Source organism: Chiloscyllium plagiosum, chromosome 18 (assembly GCF_004010195.1).
Source record: "Chiloscyllium plagiosum isolate BGI_BamShark_2017 chromosome 18, ASM401019v2, whole genome shotgun sequence".
Taxonomy (NCBI): Eukaryota; Metazoa; Chordata; class Chondrichthyes; order Orectolobiformes; family Hemiscylliidae; genus Chiloscyllium; species Chiloscyllium plagiosum.
In genome coordinates, this window is record NC_057727.1 from 27,411,405 (window position 1) to 27,435,536 (window position 24,132).

Genomic DNA, 24,132 nt, shown 5'->3' on the forward strand with positions numbered 1-24,132 from the left:
AATGTTCTGCAGTTGTTCCCCACAAATATTTCAGATTTAAATCTGAACAGAAACTGCCTCTTCATTGCTAAAGCACAGGAGACATTTTATTGTTTTCTTGCTGTTCCAGACTTTTGAAATACTTTTCCTGGCAGCTTTCACATTAGCCAAGTATTAATTTGTTAAAGGAAAGTAACCTTTGAATAACCTGAATGGAGGCACCCAAGGGTTTGATTTTAGGACCACTGATTGTTGTTCATAATTGATTGAATTGTTTAGGCAGTACAATTTAGAAGTTTATGGATTGTATAAAACTTGGTATCATAAATAGTGAACAGAGTTAACAGACTTCAAGAATTCAAAGAAGGTTGAAATAGGCAGGCACAATTTAATGTAGTTAAATGTGTGACTGTCTTCATACTGATAACCACCTTGGCAAGGAGGGAATGAGAGAGGAAATGCAAATATTTTTTAGCAGCTAACATCATCTTGAGTTTCTCCATTCACAGGTAAAGCATGCCTTTGGACCAGCGCCCACCCCTCCACAGCCTGATCCAATGGATTCAATTAGTCCCCCAGTCACGAGCATGAAGTTAACAACAGTGTAGAGGAGGTTGTATGCCTTTTGTCAGTGGCGTCCCTACAGACATTAAACTACGTGAGCTTGACCTTGTCTTTCGATCATTTAAGGGATACAAAGATTCAGTGAGCAAGCTGACATCACAACAGCCAGTTGGCTTTGTACATTTAACAGCAGAGCGGGAGCAGATGCAGCAAAGAATGCTGCACTGCACACTCCAGATGCGCTGGTATCCTCCATCTGAAGCATCTCTGCAAGGACGGAGGTCTAGTCAGTTCTGTGAAGCATTTAACTGCCCTTATTCAAGAATTCAGATTTCCCCAAGGAGTGATGCAAGAACAAACAGTATTTTGTTTTCAAGTGGGACTTTAGTAAAGGAGATTTTGGAGAACTGGCTCGTTTCCACTGGACTTGGACGGAATGGAGTGGTCACTAAGGACTAAAGATTTAAGAACTTTACTGGTGAATTTCTTTTCCACATGGGAGGATTCTTTAAACTCTAAATACTGTAACGGACTAGTAATTTTTGGTGTTACAATCATTGTATGCTGTGCGTCAATAACTTATTTAAACACTGGCGGTCAGAGTCTTATAAAAGCTGGTAGTGCCATCTAGGTGGTTATCATGAAATGATAAAAGGAGGGAATGAGAATGTGTATAGGTGAAAAGTACTCGTTATGTGAAGTCAGTTATTCATTATGTAACAGCAGATGGCTTAATCTTTACTATTGATGCTCACCCAATTGATATGTATATTGCCTTATCAGGATGCTCCTCCCTGTAAAATAACTATATAGCCCTTTGAGAAACTGCTGCTCCACAGAAGACCGAGAACTCATGTCCCTGTGCACATGGGCGATCATTCACTCTCCCTTTAGGGTTTGGAATAAAGATGAAGGAGGTGAAACCATACTGTCTCTCTGAGCGTTTTGCTTAGACTGGATGTGTGTATATGTGTGAGAGTATGGATTTGTGTGAGTGAGTGAGAGAGCGAGCAGCAGGAAAGATCCAAATAATATTTGACCAATATATGACAGGTTGCTTAGCAAATGAAAAATGTTTAGAATTCAGGGTCCTTGGCACATTGAATTAGAAGCTGGCTAAAAGACAGATAACAGAGGGAGGTATAGATGGGCATTTCTCAGACTGGAGACAAATTGAAAGTGCTGCTCCCTAGGATCAGTGTTGTGACCCTTTTTGTTTTGTGATTTATATAAATGATTATGGGAACTGCATACTGAGAGACTTTGTCAGGCACACAAATTAATATGTTTTCCTAGCAATAAATTTTCAAAACATATCAAATGTAAAAAGATCAAGCAAAACTTACTTATTGTCTCTATTATAAATTCATTCTTTAAAAAGATCAATGCCACATCTTTTCCTTAATATGGACTTTCTTTAAATACAACATAAAGATACATTTTGGTTTCGCAGTCCAGATTAAAAATTCTCCATTTGCAGAATAGGTATATCTTTGCATTCTAAAATTCTGCAATGTACTCTGTAATTGGAATTTTTTAAAAAATAAATCAAATGCAGAGTATTATAATTCTAAAATAAACCTTACGTCTTACAGGTTAGGAAGAAAGATATTACACTTTCATTAGTTTTAAAAAGAACGCATCATTCGAGATGTAGCGTTGGAACCAGGTGGATCTCGTTGGCCACAAGATCCTTGACTGGGGTTGTTAACCTGGGGCAATCAGGAAGCCCTGGCTGACAAATACACACAAGGGATACTCCTCCAACTTTATTTTGATTTGATCCCTACCCTCCCCTAATTGCTCCTGTTGAGCTTTGCTTGTGACTAGCTCCCTAGCTACATCCATGTTTTTCCAACTGGTGGAAATGCTGAATAAAATTATTTTTGCACATGGTGCTTTTCCTGATTCCTTCACTTACACACAATACGGGTTCTGTGAGGAAAAAATAAGCACTACAGCTGTAAGCCAGTGGTGCTGGGTGAAAAAAAAGGAGAAACAAAGAAAAATTTGATAGAAGATTTAGAATCTCCTCAGTTCAGGGGACTGACTCCAAGCTGACTGGCCACAGCCAGTTTACTGTGCACAAGTAGATAAAGGGTGACTTGGTGATGGGATACTAGCCTCTATGTAGTTATTTCAGTGGTGACAGAGGAAAATCAGTACGTGCCTGAAGAACTGGCGGGAACACCACTTGAGTGTAGACAGTTGCAGAGCCTCACACAGGGATGTACTGAGCAGAGGGACACTATGTTATTTCAGCGGCAACAGGAGAAATTAATTCCTGAAGAACCTTCGCTCAAAACAGTCACATTTGGAGTTGAGGTAAGCATTTCTAGCATCAGGCGTTTATTTTGGAAGCTTGACTCGTTTGATCCTGCTATCGAAGATTGGGGCCAGTATGTGGAAAGAATACAATATTTTGTCTGGGCAAATGACATGGGGCAGATGAAAAAAACAAGCAATCCCTGTGACTGCTTGCAGACCCGCAGCATTTTCAGGTATAAAGGGCTTACCTTTCCCAGAGGCACTAGACACTAAAACCTTCCAAGAGTTGACGGATTTGGTTAAGGAATATTATGACACCAAACCTCCTCTAATTCTGATTTGCTATTTTATTCGACTGTTCAAGGACTGAGAGAATCCATACTGGGATTCTGGATGAGGTTAAAACAAATTGCAGAGGCATGTGATTTTGGGTTAACCCTGAATAAGATTCTGAAAAACAGTCCCATATGTGGGATTAATGATGTAACCATGCTAAAGTGCAAGTGAACTTCAAGCAGGCACTACAACTGGCTTTGTCATTAGAAAAGGCTGCAAATGTATGAGGTTGCCTTCTTGAGATTCTGAGACACTTGATGCAACTGCAATACACCAACTTCTGTGAGCAGCCATGATTTATTTAAGTAAGTACAAGCTTTTGGAGGATCACTTACACTTGGCGGTGCTTTCAGAGCGTGTCAAGTGAGGCTCCCTGAACAAGGGAACCGTCCTCCCTTCACACAGGGTTTTACATCACAGTCAATCATGCACTCAAGACATAATCACCTGCCATTCCCCCAGAGTCATATGCCACCCAAAAACAATGTAAAGTGATTAGGTTATTCCTTAAAACAATGTAAAGCGATTAGGTTATTCCTTAAAACAGTGTATGATTAGGTTATTCCTTCAAGGAACAGCACTGATCCATGCATTTGCAGAGGCCTGAGCTCCCTATCCACTGTACACAACAGAACTGATGACCTTGCTAGACTGGATTTTGTTTTCAGGTTGGACTTTACTGGAGGAGATTTTGAATAACTGGCTCATTTCCACTCAACTTGGAGGGGGTGGAGTGGTCACTAAGAACTGTGGATTTAACAACTTCACTGGTGAACACTGTTCTTTTCCTACGTGGGAGGATCCTGGGGATCCTATCTACTGCATGGACTAGTAATTCTTGTTGTTATAATAACTGCATGTTGCGTCAATAACTTGCTGAAATTCTGGCTGTCAGATGAATAAGCTCATAGCGCCTTTTTCAGCACCATGTAGCTAGTTATCATGGAATGATAAAAGGCAGTAATGAGATGTTAAAGGGTTAATTTGTTCTGCTTACATGCAAGAAATTGGATGTCCCGGGGAGTGTTTTTCTGTCTTGCAGGCAGGATGTGACAATCTAATCATATCCTGTAACTGCGGTAGTTTAACGAATAAACTAATCACACATTGTCTCTGGAAATTATCTAATGACTTCACATTGTTTTTGCGTGGCATGTGACTATAGGGAAGTGGCAGGGATTGCATCTTGCGTGCATGACTGATGGTGATATCAAATCCTATGAAGGGAGGACAGTTCCCTTGTTCAGGGAACCTCGCTTGACACGCTCAGCAAGCATCGCGAAGTGTGTTAAGTGATCCTCCAAAAGCTTGTATTTGCTTAAATAAATCGTGGCTGTTCACAGAACTTGGCATATTGCAGTTGCATTAAGCATGTAAGAAACTCAAGAAGGTAACCTAAGAAGTGGAGCATGGGAGTTACAGGGGAATTGCATATCCTCACCAACCCAGCTAACCTGGGGGGAGCACCACAGTATATACTGAGCAGAGGGACCCAAGGTCAGCAGAACCCCACAACAAAGCCGAGTCGCATCCAAGTGAATAAAAGCCCTTCAGGATTTGGGCTGGCTAGCCACTGTAGTTGCTGCCAGTATGCGGACTCAAGACAGCAAAGGAATCCTACAAGGCCTGACCTGAGTACGAAAACTTGTAGGCTGGTATCCAGGGGAGTGCACGACCTGAAAAGTAGGCCCCCCCCAAACATGTGGGTTGGAACAATTAAATTGCTTAGCGACATCCAAATCAAGACTAATTACAGTTAATGTTTGGTTAAATAGTGGCCAAGCTCCCATGGAGGTCAATACCACCGCAGCTGTATTTGTGGTTGCAGAACGTGTCTTTTACAAGATTCGCTCTGGACTCCAACCCTTAAGTTTGTGCAAGACCTCAGTCAGATTGAGAATGCACACTGGAGAACTGTTGCTAATTAAGGGGATGACTTCTCTGTTGGTGCAGTTACCTTTGATGGTAGTAAGAGACTCGGGCCATTGCAACCAGGATCAAAATTTTTCTGGACCCAGCAAGACAATATTACCATAGAGGACGAGCATAGGGAGCAAGAGTGATTGTCCCATGTAAAGATCACTGCCAGATACTGGCTGAACACTACAAAGGTCATCCAGGGATTTCCAAAATGAAGACGCGAGCAAGAAGCTACGTCTGGTGGCCAGGGTTGGTGGGGCAATGCCCAAATTGCCAACATATATTGCCACTGGTGGCATCCCCACATTCATGGGAATGGTTGGGTAAACCCTGGACTCGTTTACATGTTGACTATGTTTGTCCTTTCAATGGGTTTGATGTTCCTGGTCATTTTGGATGCCCATTCAAAGTGGTTGGACATGCACAAAGTTTGTTTGGCAAACTCAGGAATGACCATTTGAGAAGCTGCAAGATCACTCGCGACACATGGACTCACTGAAGTACTGGTCACAGACAATGGGATGTCATTTACCAGCAGGAAATTTGAGTATTTCGTAAAGGTGAATGGCATTCAGCACATAAGGACATCTCCATACCATTCGCCATCCAATGATCTGGTGGAATGAGCAGCCAAATATTGAAGGCATGCTTAAAGAAACAACCTGCTGCATCAATATGAAACTGTCCCAGTTCCCTGATCAATTATAGGACCACCTCTCACACAACAGAGAGACAGAGGGAGCAAGAGAGACCACACATGAGAGAGAGAGAGAGAGAGCGCGAGCTGGCACCTTTCAAGCAGACCAGGAGCAAAACATACCAAACCTCACAGAACAGCCTGAAAGCCTGTCAGAAACCATAAGTTCTCCCCCTTCATTGGGTGTCAAAGAAATCTCAGAGTTCAACATGGATGTGGCAACGAGATTGTTACCATTGGAAGAAGAGGAAGAATTCTCCCGAGATCCTCTGGATGCAGCAGAACCCCACCTGGAGCAAAAACATCGCCGGAAAGGCTAAAAAGGAAAGACCAATCCTACATCCTCCAACTGGGGAGGGGAGGAAATGTAGTGACTGGAACCAGGTGAACCTCATTGACTACTAGATCCTTGACTGGGGTTGTAAACCTGGGCCAATCATGAACCCCTATATAAACAGGGGATTTGGAATCTCCCCAGTTCAGGGGCTGACTCTGAGCTGACTGGCCACAGCTGGTGTCCTGTGCACAAGTAAATAAAGGGTGACTTTGAGAAAGTATTTTAAGGTATAAGCAGGTAGGGAAAGAGTTAAATATTGAGTTTTGTAAAACAAGAGGTTCAGCTGAGCATGAATCAGATCAGATAAGAACTTGCAGTTAACAATGGGTGCTGCAGGCAAGGGCAATGGATTAAACAATGTGGAAAAGCATTCTATCTAGAGCCATTTAACAGTATGGGAAGCATTCAGAATGTAAGGTCAGTTGAACAAGGCAAAACATTCATTATGTGAAGCCAGTTAAGGTTAAGAACATTCACTGTGTAACAGCAGATGGCTTAATCTTTACTATTGATGCTCGCTGATTGTAATGGTCACCCAATCGATATGTATGTTGCCTTATCTGGATGCTCCTCCCTATAAAATGACTATATAATTCATTAAAAATCTGCTATTCCAGAGAAGACCATGAACTCATGCCTCTGTGCACACGGACGATTGTTCTCTCTCTCTCCAGGGCCCGGAATAAAGATGAAGGAGGCAAAGCCACACAGTGTCTCGGAGTGTTTTGCTTTGATTGGGGGGGGGAGAATGGGGCGACAACTTGATAATGGGGTACCAACCTTTGTGCAGTTATTTCAGTAAAGATAGTAAGTTTTCATTCCACTGGGTTGGTCTCAAGCCTTAGTTGCAGTAGTGCTAACCAAAAATGTTACTAAATAAACAAAATGGATAAACAGCAAACGGTAATCAACGCAAGAGTGGAGGAAAACAATGATGTTAAGGAAAAATAAATGCCCCACTAAGGAGAAAGACAATTAGTCTTCAAATGTTTAAAAAAAATCACAAGATATTTAAACTATCACTACAATGCTATAAATTCAACAATTTCGACATAATGATTTTCAATGGATGCCTAAAACAACATGCAAGAAACACTTTCTCCACCACAATTAACATGCTCTCAGTCATGCATTTACAGGAAAAAATCCACCTACCTAAGAGTGCAGCAAAGATAACAAAGCGACTAGGATTCAGATCCAGTTGCTTGGCAACCTCATGCATCAGGTATTGGTTGGTAGTGAGGCTTTTGCCATTCCGGCTCAGTTTAAGGGCATGGGCACTGAAATAGTACTGGATGTTACATAATGCATAATCCGAGTCATAAGCAAGCAGGCCATGGAAACCATTCTCTCTGCAGAAGGCAATCACTTCCTGATGGTGATCTTCAATGCTTTGTGCAACCTGCAAAATATCACATATATTACATAAATGTCATCTGGAATTAACTCCACAGCTAGCAAATTACTGTGACGAAGTCACAAAGTGGTCAAATGATTCTGAAACGAACTATGAAATCGTAAATATTTCTCGATTATAACTAGTCAGTCTGAGATTCAAGGCATATTAATTGAATTTTGGTTTAATTACATTTTCTAATATTTCATAGTCAGAGGAACTGCGATTATCCAAATATCAGATTATCCGAAGGAGATCCCGAGGTCCTGATGAAAACATTACGTCACAGAACTGTTTCAACTCTGATCGCGTCTTTTGTTCATGTTTGTTAAAAATGAACTCGGCTCACCACCTCCAAATTACAGACCTCCCGCCCTCTCTCGCTCTCTTCCCGCACACTTTCTCTGGCGTTCCACACAGGGATGTCCCCTGAATCCCTCCCTTCCAGATAATCTCTCAAACATTGTCAAAATGTTGCAGTAAAAAGTTGTGTGTGTGTGTGGACGTGTGTGCGCGTTTGCGTGCGCGCGTGTATGCGTGCGTGGTTGCGCTATTTGGAGACTTACCCGAGAAAGGCAGACAAGGGATGGGGGTGTGGGGTGCAGGGTTGGGGATAGACGGAATTGGGGGACTGGGTGGAAGGCGAAGGGATTGGGGGCCGGGGGGCAGGGTCGGAACGGATGGGGGTTGGTGTGGTCAGGGGGGGCGGGGCTCGTGCGCAATGTGCTGCTGTCTCGTGTCCCAAACAGGGAGCAGACTTCACAGAAAACTCCAAGCCTCAGAGGAAATCAATTAACTGAATAATCAATTATCCGAACGAAATAGTGCCCGCCCATCTCGTTCGGATAATCGAGGTTCCTCTGTATTTTATTACGGTAGGAATCTATAAAATACTTTAAAACACTGGAATAAGCCAAGCCCTAATGCAAAACCTGGACAATTGATCAAGGAACATTCGTACCATACAAATGCCAGGCAATGACAAACCCCAATCACAGATAATCCAACCACCACCTCTTGACATTCAATGGCATCACCATAATTGAATCCCCTCCCTCACTATCAACATACTTGGGATTATGATTGATCAGAAACTCAAACGGACTTGCCACATAAATACAGTGGCTACAAGAGTATGTCTGACACTGGGAATCTTGCAGCGAGTAACTCACCTCCTGATTTCCCAACACTTGCCCACCACCTATTTGGCACAAGTCAAAGGTGAGATGAAATACTTCCATTGCTTGGATGAATGCAGCTCCAACAACATTCAAGAAGTTTGACACCTTGCAGGAGAAAGCAGACTACCTGACTGCCACAACCTTTCAGTTCCTCCTCCACCTGTCTATAGCAACAATTTACTCCATCAATAAAATGCATTGCAACTTTTAGCAAGGCTCCTCAGGTAGTAGCTTCCAAATCCACAACCACTAACACCGAGAAGAACAAGGGAAACAGATATATAGGAACACCACCATCTGCAAGTTCTCCTCCAAGCTACTCATCAACCTGATTTAATTGCTGAAACTCACCACACCACATGGCATTTATGAGTATACCTACAGTACATAGGATGCAGTGGTTCACGAAGACAGCACAACATGACCTTCTCAAGGGCAACTAAGGATGGGGAACAAATGCGGGCCCAGCTAGCAATGCCCACATTCCACGAATGAATGTTTTAAAAACTTGTATGCAAAACTGTTTCTAGCCATAAAACAGTACTAATACTAAAATGCTCAAGAACTTTTTCCATTTGTTGTAGCATTCAGCACTACAATAAATTTCACTACTTAATTTATTCAGAACCCCAGGATCTTTACAGATTGGTTGTTCAACTCTTACTAAAATATACTACTTTCACACAAATAATATAAACATTCATTTGAATTTCCTATTCTGTCTTCTACATGGCTCTGATTGGTAAACCAGAAAAAAAAACAGAAATTGCTGGAAAAATTCAAGCACCATCTGCAGATAGAAATCACAGATAATGTTTCAGGTTTGAGTAATCCTTCCTCAGAAAGGTCTGAGGTCAGGGTTCTGACGAAGTGTCACTTGACCCAAAATGTTAACTGATTTCTCTCTGCAGATGCTGCCTGACCCACTGAGCTTTTTCAGCAATTTCTCTTTTTGTTTGGGAAATTTAATCCTGCAACTTTAACATGTCCTTCTGTATTACACACCAATATCTAAGTTTCTCCCAAAACATCTTTCTTTTTGGGAAATGTGGGGTAGGAGAGGTTTGGTGGAGCTGAGAAAGAGAAAAAGAAAAAATAGAGAATATGATACTGATACTTGGAGACATTAAGCTGACTGCAAACAACTTAAGTACTTTAGAGAACTGCAGGAAGGTGGGGATATTTAAAAACTTCAAGCCATGCCTATTAAGTCTCTGCACAAACATAACAGCTTTGTGAAATAAGATTTAAATTTAAATAGTTCATTTCAAGATTTCAGGACATTCCAAAGCAAAGCTTAATAAAGCACTTTGGAGGTATAGTCAATATTATCATGTTGGAAACAAGCAGGCATGACATCTGCATTTAATAAAGCCTCACAAAGGGCAATTAAGACCAGATAATATGTATTAGTGATGCTGGTTAAAATATAATAAATGCTAGCCAGGAAACGAGGAGGAAATACCTTCCTACCACAGAATCGTTAATTTCCAGTTCAGAAGTCTAATATAGTTACGGTTTAATATCTCTTCCTTTAGCACTGATAGTGCAGTAGACCTTCAATATTACGGTGGTGTCAACATCAAAATTCTGCTCACATTTCTTGTTTGGGACATGAACACATCATCTTCTGACTTATAGGTAACAGTGAAATCACAGTTATGACAGGGGTTACATATCGTATGCATGATGTCCAATGTTTAAATTAATTCTGTCAGCGGATCTAGGTCTACATGGCTGAATTAGTGTAATAAATTACACTAAATCACTTGCATCTTGGCTATGTTCAATTGGCATCTCATCTCTCACCACATTTCTGGCATTCCTTAGGTCACTTTTTCTTTGGCATTGCAGTTTCCGGTGTACAAACTGACAATGCCAATATGGTATCTGAGATGTTAATGAAAATATCTCTATAATCAGTGAGATGTAGAGACTGAAACAGAAACGTAAAGACAGACAAGGAGAATGAATTAAAGTCAAATCAGGTGCAGAAGAAGAAATGAAGAGGAAAAGAAAGAATTGTTTGTGAGAAAGTAAAGAAAGGAAAGAAAGGGTGAAAGTGAAATAATTTAATATTTCATTTTTTTTAACAATGTCTAACAATTCAGTATGAGGAATTATATTAACAAGTTTAAATTGTGATTAAGATTGATTGGCATCACATTAACATTTACTGTTTTATTAGAATGGTATTTACACTCTTGAATGTAAGTCTTCATCTCAGTTCGAAAGAGTCATCCCTTCACACTGAGGCTGTGTCCATGGGTGGTGGTCTCTTCTACTAGTAGAAATATCCTGTTCACATCCACTCTATCCAGGTCTCTCAGTATTCTGCAAGTTTCAATCAAATCCACCCCACCCCCCACCATCCTTCTAAACTCCATAAAGTACAGACCCAGAGCCCTCAATACGGGGTAGACCATTTAGGACAGAGATGAGGAGAAACTTCTTCACCCAGAGAGTGGTGGCTGTGTAGAATGCTCCGCCCCAGAGGGCAGTGGAGGCCCACTCTCTGGATTCATTTAAGAAAGAGTTGGATAGAGCTCTCAAAGATAGTGGAATCAAGGGTTATGGAGATAAGGCAGGAACAGGATACTGATTAGGAATGATCAGCCATGATTATATTGAATGGCGGTGCAGGCTCGAAGGGCTGAATGGCCTACTCCTGCATCTATTGTCTATTGTTCCTCATTTGACGAGCCCTTTATCCCAGGGTCATTCTTGTAAACCTCTTCTGGACCCCCCCTCCAAATGTCAGCACATCCTTCCCTTCGAAAAGAGTCCAAAACTGCTCTCAATATCCCGAATGTGGTCTGACCAGAGCTTTATACAGCATCAGCAGTACATTCCAGCTAATATTGTTGAAATGCCCAAATGTTTTCTGCTTTCTGATTCTCTCCTTTCTTGAAAAGGTGTGTTACACTTGCATTTTCCAAGACAAGGGGACCCTTCCAGAATTGCAGGAATTTTAGACGGTTACATTCAATGTATCTACTACACCCACAGCCACTTTTCTCAAGCCCTAGGATGGAGGTCATCTGTCCAGGTGACTTTTCAACCTTTAGTCCAATAAATGTGCCTAGTATATGCTGGGCAATTATGTTATTAAGTTTTCCCTCCTCCCCAACCCTTTTGACCCTTGACTTTGTACTATAGTTTAAGTGTCTTTGGAGTTTTCTCACCACGACGATAGATGCAGGTTATTTTTTCAAAGCCTCTCCAGTTCCAACAATTTCTTAATCTCATTATCAAAGTACCAATACTTATTTTAGCTAGTCTCTTTGTATTTAATTGTAGAAGATCTTATTAGTTTTTATATTTGTTGAGAGTTAACTGTCGATGTTTTAAAAAAACTGGTCTTTGCTAATTACTAACATTTCCTCGATTTTCTGACCTACAACTAATTTTCACAACATTGTGTGCCTTTTCCTTAGTTGATTATGGATGGTTAACTTTTGTTGAGTCTTTACTTCTACAGTGGAATACAGTAATCTATTAAAAATGACTATCTGCTTAAACATGTGCCACCGCTCTTTACTATCTTTTCAGACCTTTGCAATCCCTTCATTTGAAACACTAGATTCAAATATAAGTTTCTCACCTTCAAATTGGATGTGAAATTCTGAGCATATTACCATTACCAATCGCCAGGAAGATTCTTTGCGACTAAGTTAATTGATCGTTGACTGTGTATAGGGTATAAGCAGGCAAGGAAACAGTTAAGTTCTGAGTTTTGTGAAACAAGAGGTTCAGCTGAGCATGACTCAGATCAGATAAGAACATACAATTAACAATGGGGTGCTGCAGGCAAGGGTAATGGGTTAACAACGTGGAAAAGCAGTCATTATGTACAGCAATTTAAGAAGTTGAGGTTGCATTCAGTTTGTGAGATCTTTTTAACAAGGTGAAAAGTATTCATTATGTGAAGTCAGTTATTCATTGTGTAACAGTAGATGGCTTAATCTTTACTATTGATGCTCGCTGATTGTAACGGTCACTCAGTTAATATGTACATTGCCTTATCTGGATGCTTCTCCCTGTAAGATGACTATACATGTTCATTGAGAAATTGCTGTTCCAGAGAAGACTGTGAACTCTTGCCTCTGTGCACATGGGCGATCGTTCCCTCTCCCTCCAGGGCCCGGAATAAAGTTGAAGGAGGTAAAACTATACTGAGTCTCTGAGCGATTTGCTTCGACTGAGGGAGTGGGGAAATGGGATGACATATCTTTCTAACACAAACATACTGAAAAACAGCTCTTAACTCTGGTCACCATGTGACCATATCTCTGCAGTGATTAACAGATAATGTAGTCTGTCAACAACACTGTGCATTGTACTGCTTCCATTAGAATGAACCGTATGCTTCACAGATGAAACCTCCATTTGCTGAGCACTACTTTAAATCTGTTATGCCTCACTACCAAAGACAGTATAACAAAACTGTTGAATAAAAAAATTATACCTATCTGCTTCTCAATTCAGTTAGTTACTTTTCCACCAGAGATGTCATGAAATCCCTAAACTCAAAAGGTCCACTCTGCTTCAGAGGCTTCAGCACAAGTGCCACTGCCCTCTTAAAGCTGCAGCTCAAACCCCATTGCCCTCCCCAGAGATTTCAGATCAAACTCCACTGTCCCCCAAACAGGCTACAGCTCAAATCCCAAAGTTCCCCTGAGGCTGCAACTCAACCCTCACTGAGCCCCAGTATCTGCAGCTCAAACCCCATAGGCTTGGTACAGCAGACTGAAGAATAACGATTATTCTTACCAGGTGACTTCAGATCGAAATCTTGTTGATAAAACATTGATTTTTACCATATTTTATTGTCTGCAGCTCTATTCAATGCTAATTCTGTTTGCCACTTTCATAGTCGTATTTATCCTCAAAGTGCTTTGCATCCAGTCAATTTTTGCCATCGTTCTTTATGTTTCACATTTCTAGTCTCTCTTATCAATTTTATCTTGGATTGTCACATTGTAACAACAAAGTTATATTTGGTTATTTTTCATTTTGTGAGCTTGGTATTTATTTATCTCACATGGTTTGCAATATGCAGATCACTTGTCCTCAACTTTCATCTCATTCAGTATTAACACTCAAGTCGTGTAACTAAAACATAATCCCATCCCTAACAGTTGAAGATACTGAATTATCACAGAAAAGCCCATTTAATCTTTCTAAGACTGTTTGGTTGATCTGTACCTCAACTCTATTTTTCCTGTTTTTGGTCCACAATCCTTTAGTATTCTTACCTAAAAATTAAAACCACCTCAATTTAAAAAATATCCATTGATCTAAGGATGGCACAGTGGCCCAGTGGTTAGCACGGCTGCCTCACAGTGCCAGGAACCCAGGTTTGACTCCAGCCTCGGGCGACTGTGTGGAGTTTGCACATTCTCCCTGTGTCTGCGTGGGTTTCCTCCGGGTGCTCCGGTTTCCTCCCACAATCCAAAGATGTGCTGGTTAGGTGCATTGGCCATGCTAAATTGCCCATATTGTTCAGAGATGTATTGGTTAGGTGCATAGGTCAGGGGTAAATACAGGGTAGGGGAATAGGCCTGAGTGAGTTACTCTTCGGAGAGTCGCTGTGGACTTGTCAGGCTGAATGGCCTGTTTCCACATTGTTGGGATTCTAATACTTCTAAAAAAAAATCTTGCATCCGGATCAGAGTTCCAATGCCTTCTACCATTAATTAAAATGCTGATTCCTGCTTTGACGCTGAACAAGCATTGCAGCCCCTTAATCTCCATCTACTCTATCAAATTATTTTTTCACTCAGTTTCTCTACCTAACCAATCAGCTTTTAAAATAATTTTTAAAAACAATTAGATTACCCTTCTATTTTCTAACCTGAAGAGAATTCAACCCACGTTTGCACATTTCCTCACAATTTAATCCTTCCTCCATGGAATTTTTTTTTAACAATTCCATTTCATTGCTGCAAGTAACACCTCTCTTGTAAATTGGATTTGCACAAATAAAACATGGCATTCTGCAACCTAATTATGAAATTAATCATAAGTTACATGCTCATTGTCGCACTGGTATCACCATTCTTACCTTTTTAAATAAATCTTTGCCTCACACCAATGGGAACTGTAGTCAAATAACACTATATATATATAAATTATATATATTTAGATTAGATTACTTACAGCGTGGAAACAGGCCCTTCGGCCCAACAAGTCCACACCGACCCGCCGAAGCACAACCCACCCAGACCCATTCCCCTACATTTACCCCTGCACCTAACACTACTGGCAATTTAGCATGGCCAATTCACCTAACCTGCACATTTTTGGACTGTGGGAGGAAACGAGTCTCCAATCTCTTTGGCACATTCACTGTGCTGGAGTACAAGTTGTAGACAACCTATGACACTTAAAAGGAGGACAGAAAAGTCTGAACAGATTGATCCAGACCTCAGTCTGTTATTCAGAGACTTAGGATCAGAAGAGCACTGGTGTTAGACAGTGCACAGAGTAGGAACATGGGAACTGTAGGAGGTGACAGCCCATTGAACTTGCCCTACCATTCAATAATATCATGGCCAATCATCTACTTCACTGCCACTTTCCTGCAATATCATATCCTTTGATGTCATCAGGCTACAAAAATGTATTGACTTCTGTCTTGAACAAGTATAATTGGAAGTTCCTCAGCCCTTTGGGAGAGGATTCAGAAGATTCACCAATGTCAAATAAATTCCTCTTCATCTCAGTATCTAATGGTTCACCCTTTACCCTGAGATGATCCTCTGGTTTTAGACTCAACAGTTTAACATCTAAGAGTCTAACAACTGTCAACATCTCATTCCCACCCTGTAAGGACTTTAAGTTTCAGTGAGTTCACCTTGCCAGCAACGCTCAAGTCCCACTAATGAACAAAACAAAATAATTCCTTATTAAGGGTGCTACTCCATCTTCTTTGCCCGTCCTTCCTAAATGCCACATCTCTCAGTAATGGCAATTAATCACTCATTTGCCCCAAACTGTGTATTCAAATCATCACTTTATTTTCACATGCTGAGTGCCTTTATACTGTTTTAGAAGATTATTCTCAATTCTGATCTTAACTGATGCTGACTTAACCATCTACAGAGGAACCTCGATTATTTGAATATCGGATTATCTGAAGAGGATCTCAAGGTCCCGATACAAACATTACGTCAAAGAGCTGTTTCAATCCTGATCACGTCTTTTGTTTACAGGTATAATGATTAAAAATGAACTTGGCTCACTGAAACGCTGCCGAGAACAGTCTTGAACAGTCTAGCGTGTGCGCTATTTGGAGACTTATACCACAAAGGCAGCATGAGTCTTACTGTTAGTGTACAGTCTGGCTGCCCCGGAGATTTTGGGGGTGGGGGGGGTGGGGATGGACAGAGGTGCAGGGTTGGGAGCAGAGTTCACAGAAAACTCTGAGCCCCAGAGGAAATCAATTAACTGAATAATCGATTATCCGAATGAAATAGTGCCTGCCATCTTGTTCGGATAATCAAGATTCCTCTGCCTTTTCCTACATCCTTTTCCCATTTCTCAGGATGGCAACCTGTGACAAGTGGTGTTCTGCAAGTGTCAGTGATGGAACCACAACTTTTCACTTTATACACTGTCAAGCTAGATGAAGGAACTGACAGCATTCTGGCAGAGAATGGTAGAGGAACAAGTAACATTGAGGAGGTGGGAAGGGTGCAGAAGGATTTGGGTAAGTCAGAAGTGGGCAAAGAAGATTCAGATGTGGAGTACAATGTGGGAAAGTGTGAGGTCATGCACTTTGGTAGGAAGGACAGAGGCATGGATTACTGACCCCGGAGTGTGTTCAGAGAAGTTTCACAAGAATGGTCTCAGGAATGAAAAGTTTAACATGTAAGAAACATTTGAGGTCTCTGGATCTATACTCAACGGAGTTCAGAAGGATGAGGGGGGTCTAATTGAAACAAAATACTGAATGGCCTGGACAGATACAATGTTGGAAAGATGTTTCCGTTGGTAGGACAGGCTAGGACCCAAGGGCACATATTTTAGACTGAGATAGATAGGTTCTTGAGTATCAGTTACAGGGAGAAAGTGGGAGAAGAGGGTTGAGAAACCGATCAGCAATGGTTGAATGGCAGAGAAGACTCAGTGGTCAGAATAGCCCTAATTTCTGCTCCCATGTCTTATGCCTCCTTGAATCTGAGCTTTGTCTTGGGTTGTTAACACCCTGCCTTTAACCTTCAATAACAATGGCGGATTCCCCCAATGACTATGTTTGTCCAAGTTTTCCCAAGATGAAGTGTGTCCATTGCACACAGATCCCACCTCTCTCAGCACCAGTCAGAGGTACAGGTTGGGATGAAAGTGCATTAGGTTACATGGATGCATAGTTGGGTTGGGATTGAGGGTGGAATCAGTTGCAGAATTATTTCGCTATCAGACCACATTTTATACTGCCATTTATGTCCACGGCATATACACAGAGAACTCCCATGTATCTGGCACAAGTTTCACATGGATTATGGCAGTGGGCCCTGGAATGTAGGACATCAGCCCAACAGAAATTTAAAATTCCCAGCCAATTATGTTGACACAGTCCTGCTGTGCATCTCCCAACAATACGGACATAGGAAGATTTGGGCAATATGATCTATGACCAACAGGGAGCAGGCCATAGTAGATTTAGAAGTGAGAAGTATTCAAGATTTCGTTAACAGGCAAAGAGCCATGAACATCTATCAATGTGAACAAAGTGCATTTTAAACAAAGCAATGCAAAATAGCTAAGAGTCCAAGTTTAAATAAAGCTGACTTCATTAATCACAAGAAAGAGACTGCCAGCTGCACAAATCACCAAGAGTTTATACCCCTATTGATCAAGAGGTCTACTTGCAATAATAGACAGCAATGGATGACTGAGGAGATAAGAGCAACAAAAAATTTAAAGAAAGGCTTTCAAAAAGGGAGTAAGGAAAGTCACTTGCAAGAGATATCAAAATGTTCTGAAAGAATATCTTACAATAATTTTGTTAGGATGAGGATGCTCCTTAGAAGTTGACACAGTGTTATTGTCATAAGGAATAGTAAATGGCAATTACTGTATGCCAAACAATTAATAGAAGAGAAAGTTAGTATTTCAGACATTCTGAAGAAACTAACATTGAATCAGGCAGACACTCACAAAGTTAACATAAGAACAATCAGAAAAACAATTTTAATAAAGAGTGAGAAATCCCCAGGACTTAAATGGTGGGGAGAACACTGCAGTTACCCCCCAAGTGTAATCCTCTTAATTTAAGAACTGTTCTTTCAGACAGGAAAACTGCACATATTATTCCATTATTTAAGAAAGACAAGTGAAAGAAACCAGGGAATTATATACCAGTTAGCTTAACATCTGCTGTTAGAAAATTAATAGAGCCAATAATTAAGGATAAAGTGATTGAAAACTTTGAACATTTTCATCTTATCAGAGTCAGCATGGATTTATAAAGGGTAAATTATACCTGGCAAGTCTCAATTAATTGTTTAAAAAACGACTAGAGGATTGGACGAGGTGGGGAGGATTTAGGGATGTTATTTATGTGGAATTCCAGAATACATCTGATGAAGTCCTTCCTAAGTAGCTATTAGCAGAAATTGAAGCTAACAGAATTGAATACAAATGATTAATCTGGTTAGGAAATTGGCTGAATCATGGGCAGTGCATGTTTCCTAATAACCTGCAAGGATCAGCATTGGGGTCTAAACTATTTGCCATTAAGAAAGCATTTAGATGATGAGAAAGAATGTCACAAACCAATGTGTCGGTTTAAGCATAAAATTGCAAAGATATATTCAAAAATTAAGTGATAAGACAAAAATGTGGCAAAGGGATTCCAATGTTGGAAAAGAGATTTTCTTTTTCAACTTGAACCATATACTGCTTAAATGATGCAAAATTAATATCAGTGACAGACCAGAGAGAATTGGAAATCCAGGTGCATATATTAAAAAAATCATGAACAGCTTCAGAAGCAGTAACAAAAGGCTAGTCTCTAAATCGACAAGACTAGAATTCAAGAAGGTTCAAGTCATGCGGTAGTGAGACAAAGTCTTGGTTAGACAGCAGCTGATGTCTATTAAACTGTTTGAGGGCAGAGAGGTCTTGAAGGGAGTGAAGCATAAAGTCATCAGAATGATACCTGAACACACAGCACTAAATTACAAGAAGCGAATACACAAAGTGGGTTTGCATTCCTCAAACTTAGGTAGTTGAGAGATGATTAAGTCAACTTTTGAGTGGAACAGAGACTATAGTTAGAGAGAAACAATTTCCAGTGGTTAGTGAATCTCAGACTACGACACTGCCTAAGTATTTGAGCCAGGCCTTTAAGGACCAAACATAGGAAATCCTTATTTATTACAAGGATACTAAAAGTTTGGAAAAGTCTTCTGCATATGCCAATTGACAGTAGATCAACTGTACTTCTGAATGCTGAGATTGACTGTTAATCAAAAATATTAAGGGAATCAAAGCAAGTTCACATGATCTTAGTGAATGGCAGATGAACCTTGAAAGGTGAAGTGGGCTACTCTTGTTTCCATGACTCCTCTAAAAATTCAGATCAGCACAATCTCTCTGTTTAAAAATTTGGAGAACAAATCTTGATGACATCCACTAAACATAAATTTGGGACATAATTCTCCACATTTTCTTTTTGACATTTATAAGAAAAAAACCATAAGTTTACTTAAGATGTTTCTGAAGATCAGAGAAGTGTGATACCTTTAAAGGAAAAAAGATTTATTAGCACTACTTCTGTTTGAACCAATCCCTCACTAGATTCAACAGCAAGAATTTCTGGTTGAAAGCCAGAATTTAATACACAGTAACTGACTTACATGGACATATCTACTCCAGAATTACAATTAAGTATAGATTTTGTGAAACTAACCTTCATACATTGGAAAAGATCTACTCCGCTTCTAAGTATTAAATTACACATAACCATAACATTTCAAACTACAAGTTAACTTACATGCACAAATGTTTACAAATATCTTCTATACTGAGTAGCTGCAATCTCCTCTCAGGTTCAACGTTCGATCAACATTTAATTCTATCATGGCTGATTTTCAGCTGTAATTCCAATTTCCCATCTGCTTCCCTCATCTCTTGATTGACTGAGAGATTGTAAATCTCTCTCATATCTAACAACATCTAACAATGTGAAAAAGGACGCGAAGCGAAAGCATAGAATTAAAGAAACCAAAGAATGTTAGAATAATGCAAAAGGAAAAAGAATTAAGTAAGATAACTTAAATAAAAGTTTCAAGCTTTGCTGGGAAAAGCAGGAACTCCAGCTCTGTAGAAGAACAAGTTTAAGCAGCTACGAAACTTAAAAATTAGTCATTAAGGAGGAACAAAAGCTTTTGACAGATCATTTCAAACTTAAAGTACCTACAAAGAAAGACAATAGAGGTTTAAATAAAGAGTTTACTGACCAAGCATGTGAGGTGGAAAACAATGAGGAATGGGTTTAAGACATAAAAGACAGTCAGTACAGAGAACCTCGACTATCCGAGCCTCGATTATCTGAATATCAGATTATCCAAAGGAGATCTCGAGGTCCCAACAGAAACACTACATCAAAGATGTGTTTCCAACACTGATCGCGTCTTTTGCCTACAGTGATTAAAAGTGAACTCGACTTACTGAAATGCTGTCAAGAGCAGTCTTGGACTGATGGGAGCCCAGGCATCATCTCCAAATTACCTACCACCCGCCCTCTGTCTCTCTCTTTCTCCCCACACTTTCCCTGGAGTTCTACATAAGCGTGTACCCTAAACTCCCCTTCCCCAGAGAATCTCTCCAACATTGCTCTGTACAGAGCAAAGGTGAAAAAGTTGCAGGATAAAGTTGTACGTGCGTGTGTGTGTGTGTATACGCTCATTATTTGGAGACTCTCACTCTTCCCCATCCCCCCCGCCCCAAAAAGATAGAAGCAGCAGTCTTGTTGTTGGTGTCCAGTCCAGCTGCCCTGAAGAGGGATTAGGGCCATACGGGGGAACTGGTAGGGGAGGGGAGGGGAGCAGAGCAGTGTTGGACAGGGTTAGGGGCAGTGCTGGACGGGGTTGGGGTGAACGGGATGTGCTATGCGTTTCCTGAATGGGGAGCGGACTTAACAGAAAACTCTAAGCCCCAGAGAAAAGGCATTCAATCAATTAACTGAATGATCAATTATCTGAACGAAATTGTGCCCGCCCATCTCGCTGGGATAATCGAGGTTCCTCTGTAATCATGTTTAAACAAGGGACACGAGGTGATGAGTATGTGACCAAACTTTTAGAGGATATCAACACTTAATGTTATCACCTGAGTCAGTACAAGGGCAGTTTCGTTATCGCAATTCTAGTAATGTGATCGGTCAACAAAAGACTAACAAGTTCATCACAAGCACAGCAGGTGAGGTCATCATGTTCATCAGCGAGTGTTTGATTGACAAGTTTAGTGGGCAAAAACTGTACAAATACTAAAGATTGTGTTTGTCATTTTTGGAGTAGTCTGAGAGAACATAAAGTTGATAAGTGCTGGTACTGCTACTCTGGTGAGGTTTTAGAACCTCCTACTTAGACTAGGGCGTGGTGTCTTGTTACTCTTTAACTGTGATACTGTAATAAATGTTTAAATAAATATACTAAACCTTTAATGAACTACTTCTAAGAATTTTATTTCAAGCAATTGAATGATCTCAAGGAAAGAATCAGGGAAGGTTGAGTAGACTGCAAAAGGGAGTCCTCCATTAGCCACTGAAGCTCTCGGGGAGGCTATGACAAATGAAACACCCACAACCCTCTAAAGCAGAGAATCCGAATATATTGTATGCACTGATACCACTTTATCTACCTTCATCGTCATTCTAGAAATAGATTTGCAGTAGATTCTCAAAAAACACTAACAAACCTATCAAACATGACTTGCGCTTCATAAAACAGATTGACTATCTGATTATGCTAAAGTTTCCTAAATAATAAATTCCCAATGACTGATGTCAGTGTAGTGAGCATGCAACTCCATTCTCTCTTCTCCTCCCCTCCACAATGATGGGTCTAGACAGTAGATAGGGATGAATTTACTTTTGAAACGATTCAGAATGGGAGTAAAGATCTAAAGTAATTGGCAAAAGAAACAAAGCAATTGGGGAAAGAACTTGCTCATGCAACGAGTGGTTAAAGTCTGTAAGGCATTGTCTGAGACCATCATGGAGTTGAAATTTTCAAAAAGGATTAGAATGAGGAATATAAATGGTTATGGACAAAAGGTGGGAGAATGGGATAAGTGAAATGCTCTTTTAGATAGCCAATATAGAAACGATGGACAAAATGAACTCCTTGCAATTTTAAGATTCTTTACTTGAAATGTGGTGTTACATTTGCTACCTTCCAATCTAGATTATTCTAAAAACTATAGAGGATTGGAAAAATGTGACTATGTATCCATTATCTCTGCAGCTCCCTCTTGAAAAACCCTCAGGAGGCTTGACAGCTTTTAGTCACTAGGTTTCTCTAATTATTTTTCCCTAATGATAGCAATTACTTTTAACTTCTTCATTCTGTTTATCCCTTGGGTTACCCTCAATTTCTGGTATATAGTTTGTCTGTAGTCCACACTGAAGAAATATTTTATATACTTCTCTTCTTGCTACATTTTCCATAATAAATTTTCCTGTCTTTGCTTCTAAGAGAAATGTCTCTGTTTACTCGTTTCTTCATTTTTATATAGTCATGGAAAAATTCTCAATGATTCGATTTTATATTCCTGGCTGATTTGCTCACATTCTATTTCTCCATCTTATCATCTTCTTGCTTACCCTATGCATAGTTCTGGCTGCTACATTATTAAAAGGATGGGAATATATTGAGAGAGTATAGAAGATTAGAGAAGTTAGGACTGTTTTGCTCAAAGAGGGGAATACTCAGAGGAGATTTGATTGAAGTTTTCAAAATCATGAGGATCCCAAACAGAGTAGACAGGGACAGAATATGACCAAAGGGAAAATGTTTTAAAGTGTTCTGCAAAAAATGCAAATGTAAGATGAGAATAGACCTTTTCTACAGTGTTGTGGTAAGAGTCTGAAATGTGCTGTCTTCAAATCTAGTGGATGTGGGTTCAATTAAGGCAACCAAGACAGAAATGAATGAGTATTTACATAGGAACATCATACTGGGTTATGAGGAAAAGGCATGAAATAGGCACTAAGTTAAAACACTCAGGAAGCTGGTACAGGCATAACAGGTTGAATGGCCTCCTGCACGATTCTGTGACTTTCTCCTGATATCTAAGACTTTCACCCTTTTAGGTTTTGTTCCTTGCTTGGCAACACTAAGTTTTATCCCTGATATCCTTAGAAAAACAAAGATTGACGATTTTCACTTGAGCTGAGTTTAATGGAATGCATTTCTGTTGAATATCTGCACTGCTTTCCTAATGTTTCCTACAGCTTTGCCACCATAACCATAAGACATAGGAGTGGAAGTAAGGCCATTCGGCCCATCGAGTCCACTCCGCCATTCAATCATGGCTGATGCGCATTTCAGCTCCACTTACCAGCGTTCTCCCCGTAGCCCTTAATTCCTCTAGACAACAAGAATCTATCAATCTCGAAGTGACTTTCACCATATATTTGCACAAACTGAAATCTGAAACAACTCCAAGGTTTATTTCCTTCTCCAATTTTCTCATCCATACCCACGTGCTGCCCTTGTAGGTTCTGTAGTCAGGTGTCTGATCAGACTTCATAAATGTCAGGGTTAGACAATGTTTTCAGTCTCTGTTTTCAACTCCATAATTGATGGTATAGTCTTCAGGTTTGCAGATTGATTTGCAACTCAGTGTTGTTATCACAGAAACCTCTGCTTGTCTCTGCTGCATGACATGATGCTGATAGCTGCACTGTACTGGAGTACAATTAGTATACCATCTTGCATGCTCCATTAACTGAACACTATCTGCAATTGAAAATTTTTATCTCTTGATGAGGTGCTACCCTGCTGTCAGAATAAATGGGAAAGCACTGATGATATCAGTACAGGAATGAGGAATGTGACACATTCTCCCACTAACCTCTGCGTTAGAATTGCTTGATAATAATTGGCAGTTATGATTGTACAACAGGGGATTGTGACAGAAGAAATCATTTAGCTCACTGTATCTGATTGCACTTAAGTTATCAATGCCATAAATATTACCACACCTTGACATATCACATTTAATTATAGAGTCATAGAGATGTACAGCATGGAAACAAACCCTTCGGTCCAACCCGTCCATGCCGACCAGATATCCCAATCCAATCTAGTCCCACCTGCCAGCACACGGCCCATATCCCTCCAAACCTCTCCTATTCATACACCCATCCAAATGCCTCTTAAATGTTGTAATTGTACCAGCCTCCACCACATCCTCTGGCAGCTCATTCCATACAAGT

The 24,132-nt window shown here is 40.3% G+C and overlaps 1 protein-coding gene and 1 long non-coding RNA gene across 4 annotated transcripts in view; one reads left to right on the forward strand and one right to left on the reverse strand.

Annotated features, from left to right (window-relative positions):
• LOC122558991 overlaps positions 1-576 on the forward strand; it is a 129,096-nt gene extending 128,520 nt beyond the window's left edge. Inside the window, exon 3 of the long non-coding RNA XR_006314303.1 lies at positions 489-576. This is a non-coding gene — a long non-coding RNA (uncharacterized LOC122558991). The remainder of the gene's footprint in view (positions 1-488) is intronic.
• The window catches only part of LOC122558990 (constitutive coactivator of PPAR-gamma-like protein 1 homolog), a 139,032-nt gene that overhangs the window by 103,195 nt on the left and 11,705 nt on the right, over positions 1-24,132 (reverse strand). For all 3 annotated transcript variants that reach the window (XM_043708020.1, XM_043708019.1, XM_043708021.1), the window contains exon 2: positions 7,257-7,503. In XM_043708020.1, coding sequence (XP_043563955.1) covers positions 7,257-7,503 — 247 coding nt within the window. The remainder of the gene's footprint in view (positions 1-7,256; positions 7,504-24,132) is intronic.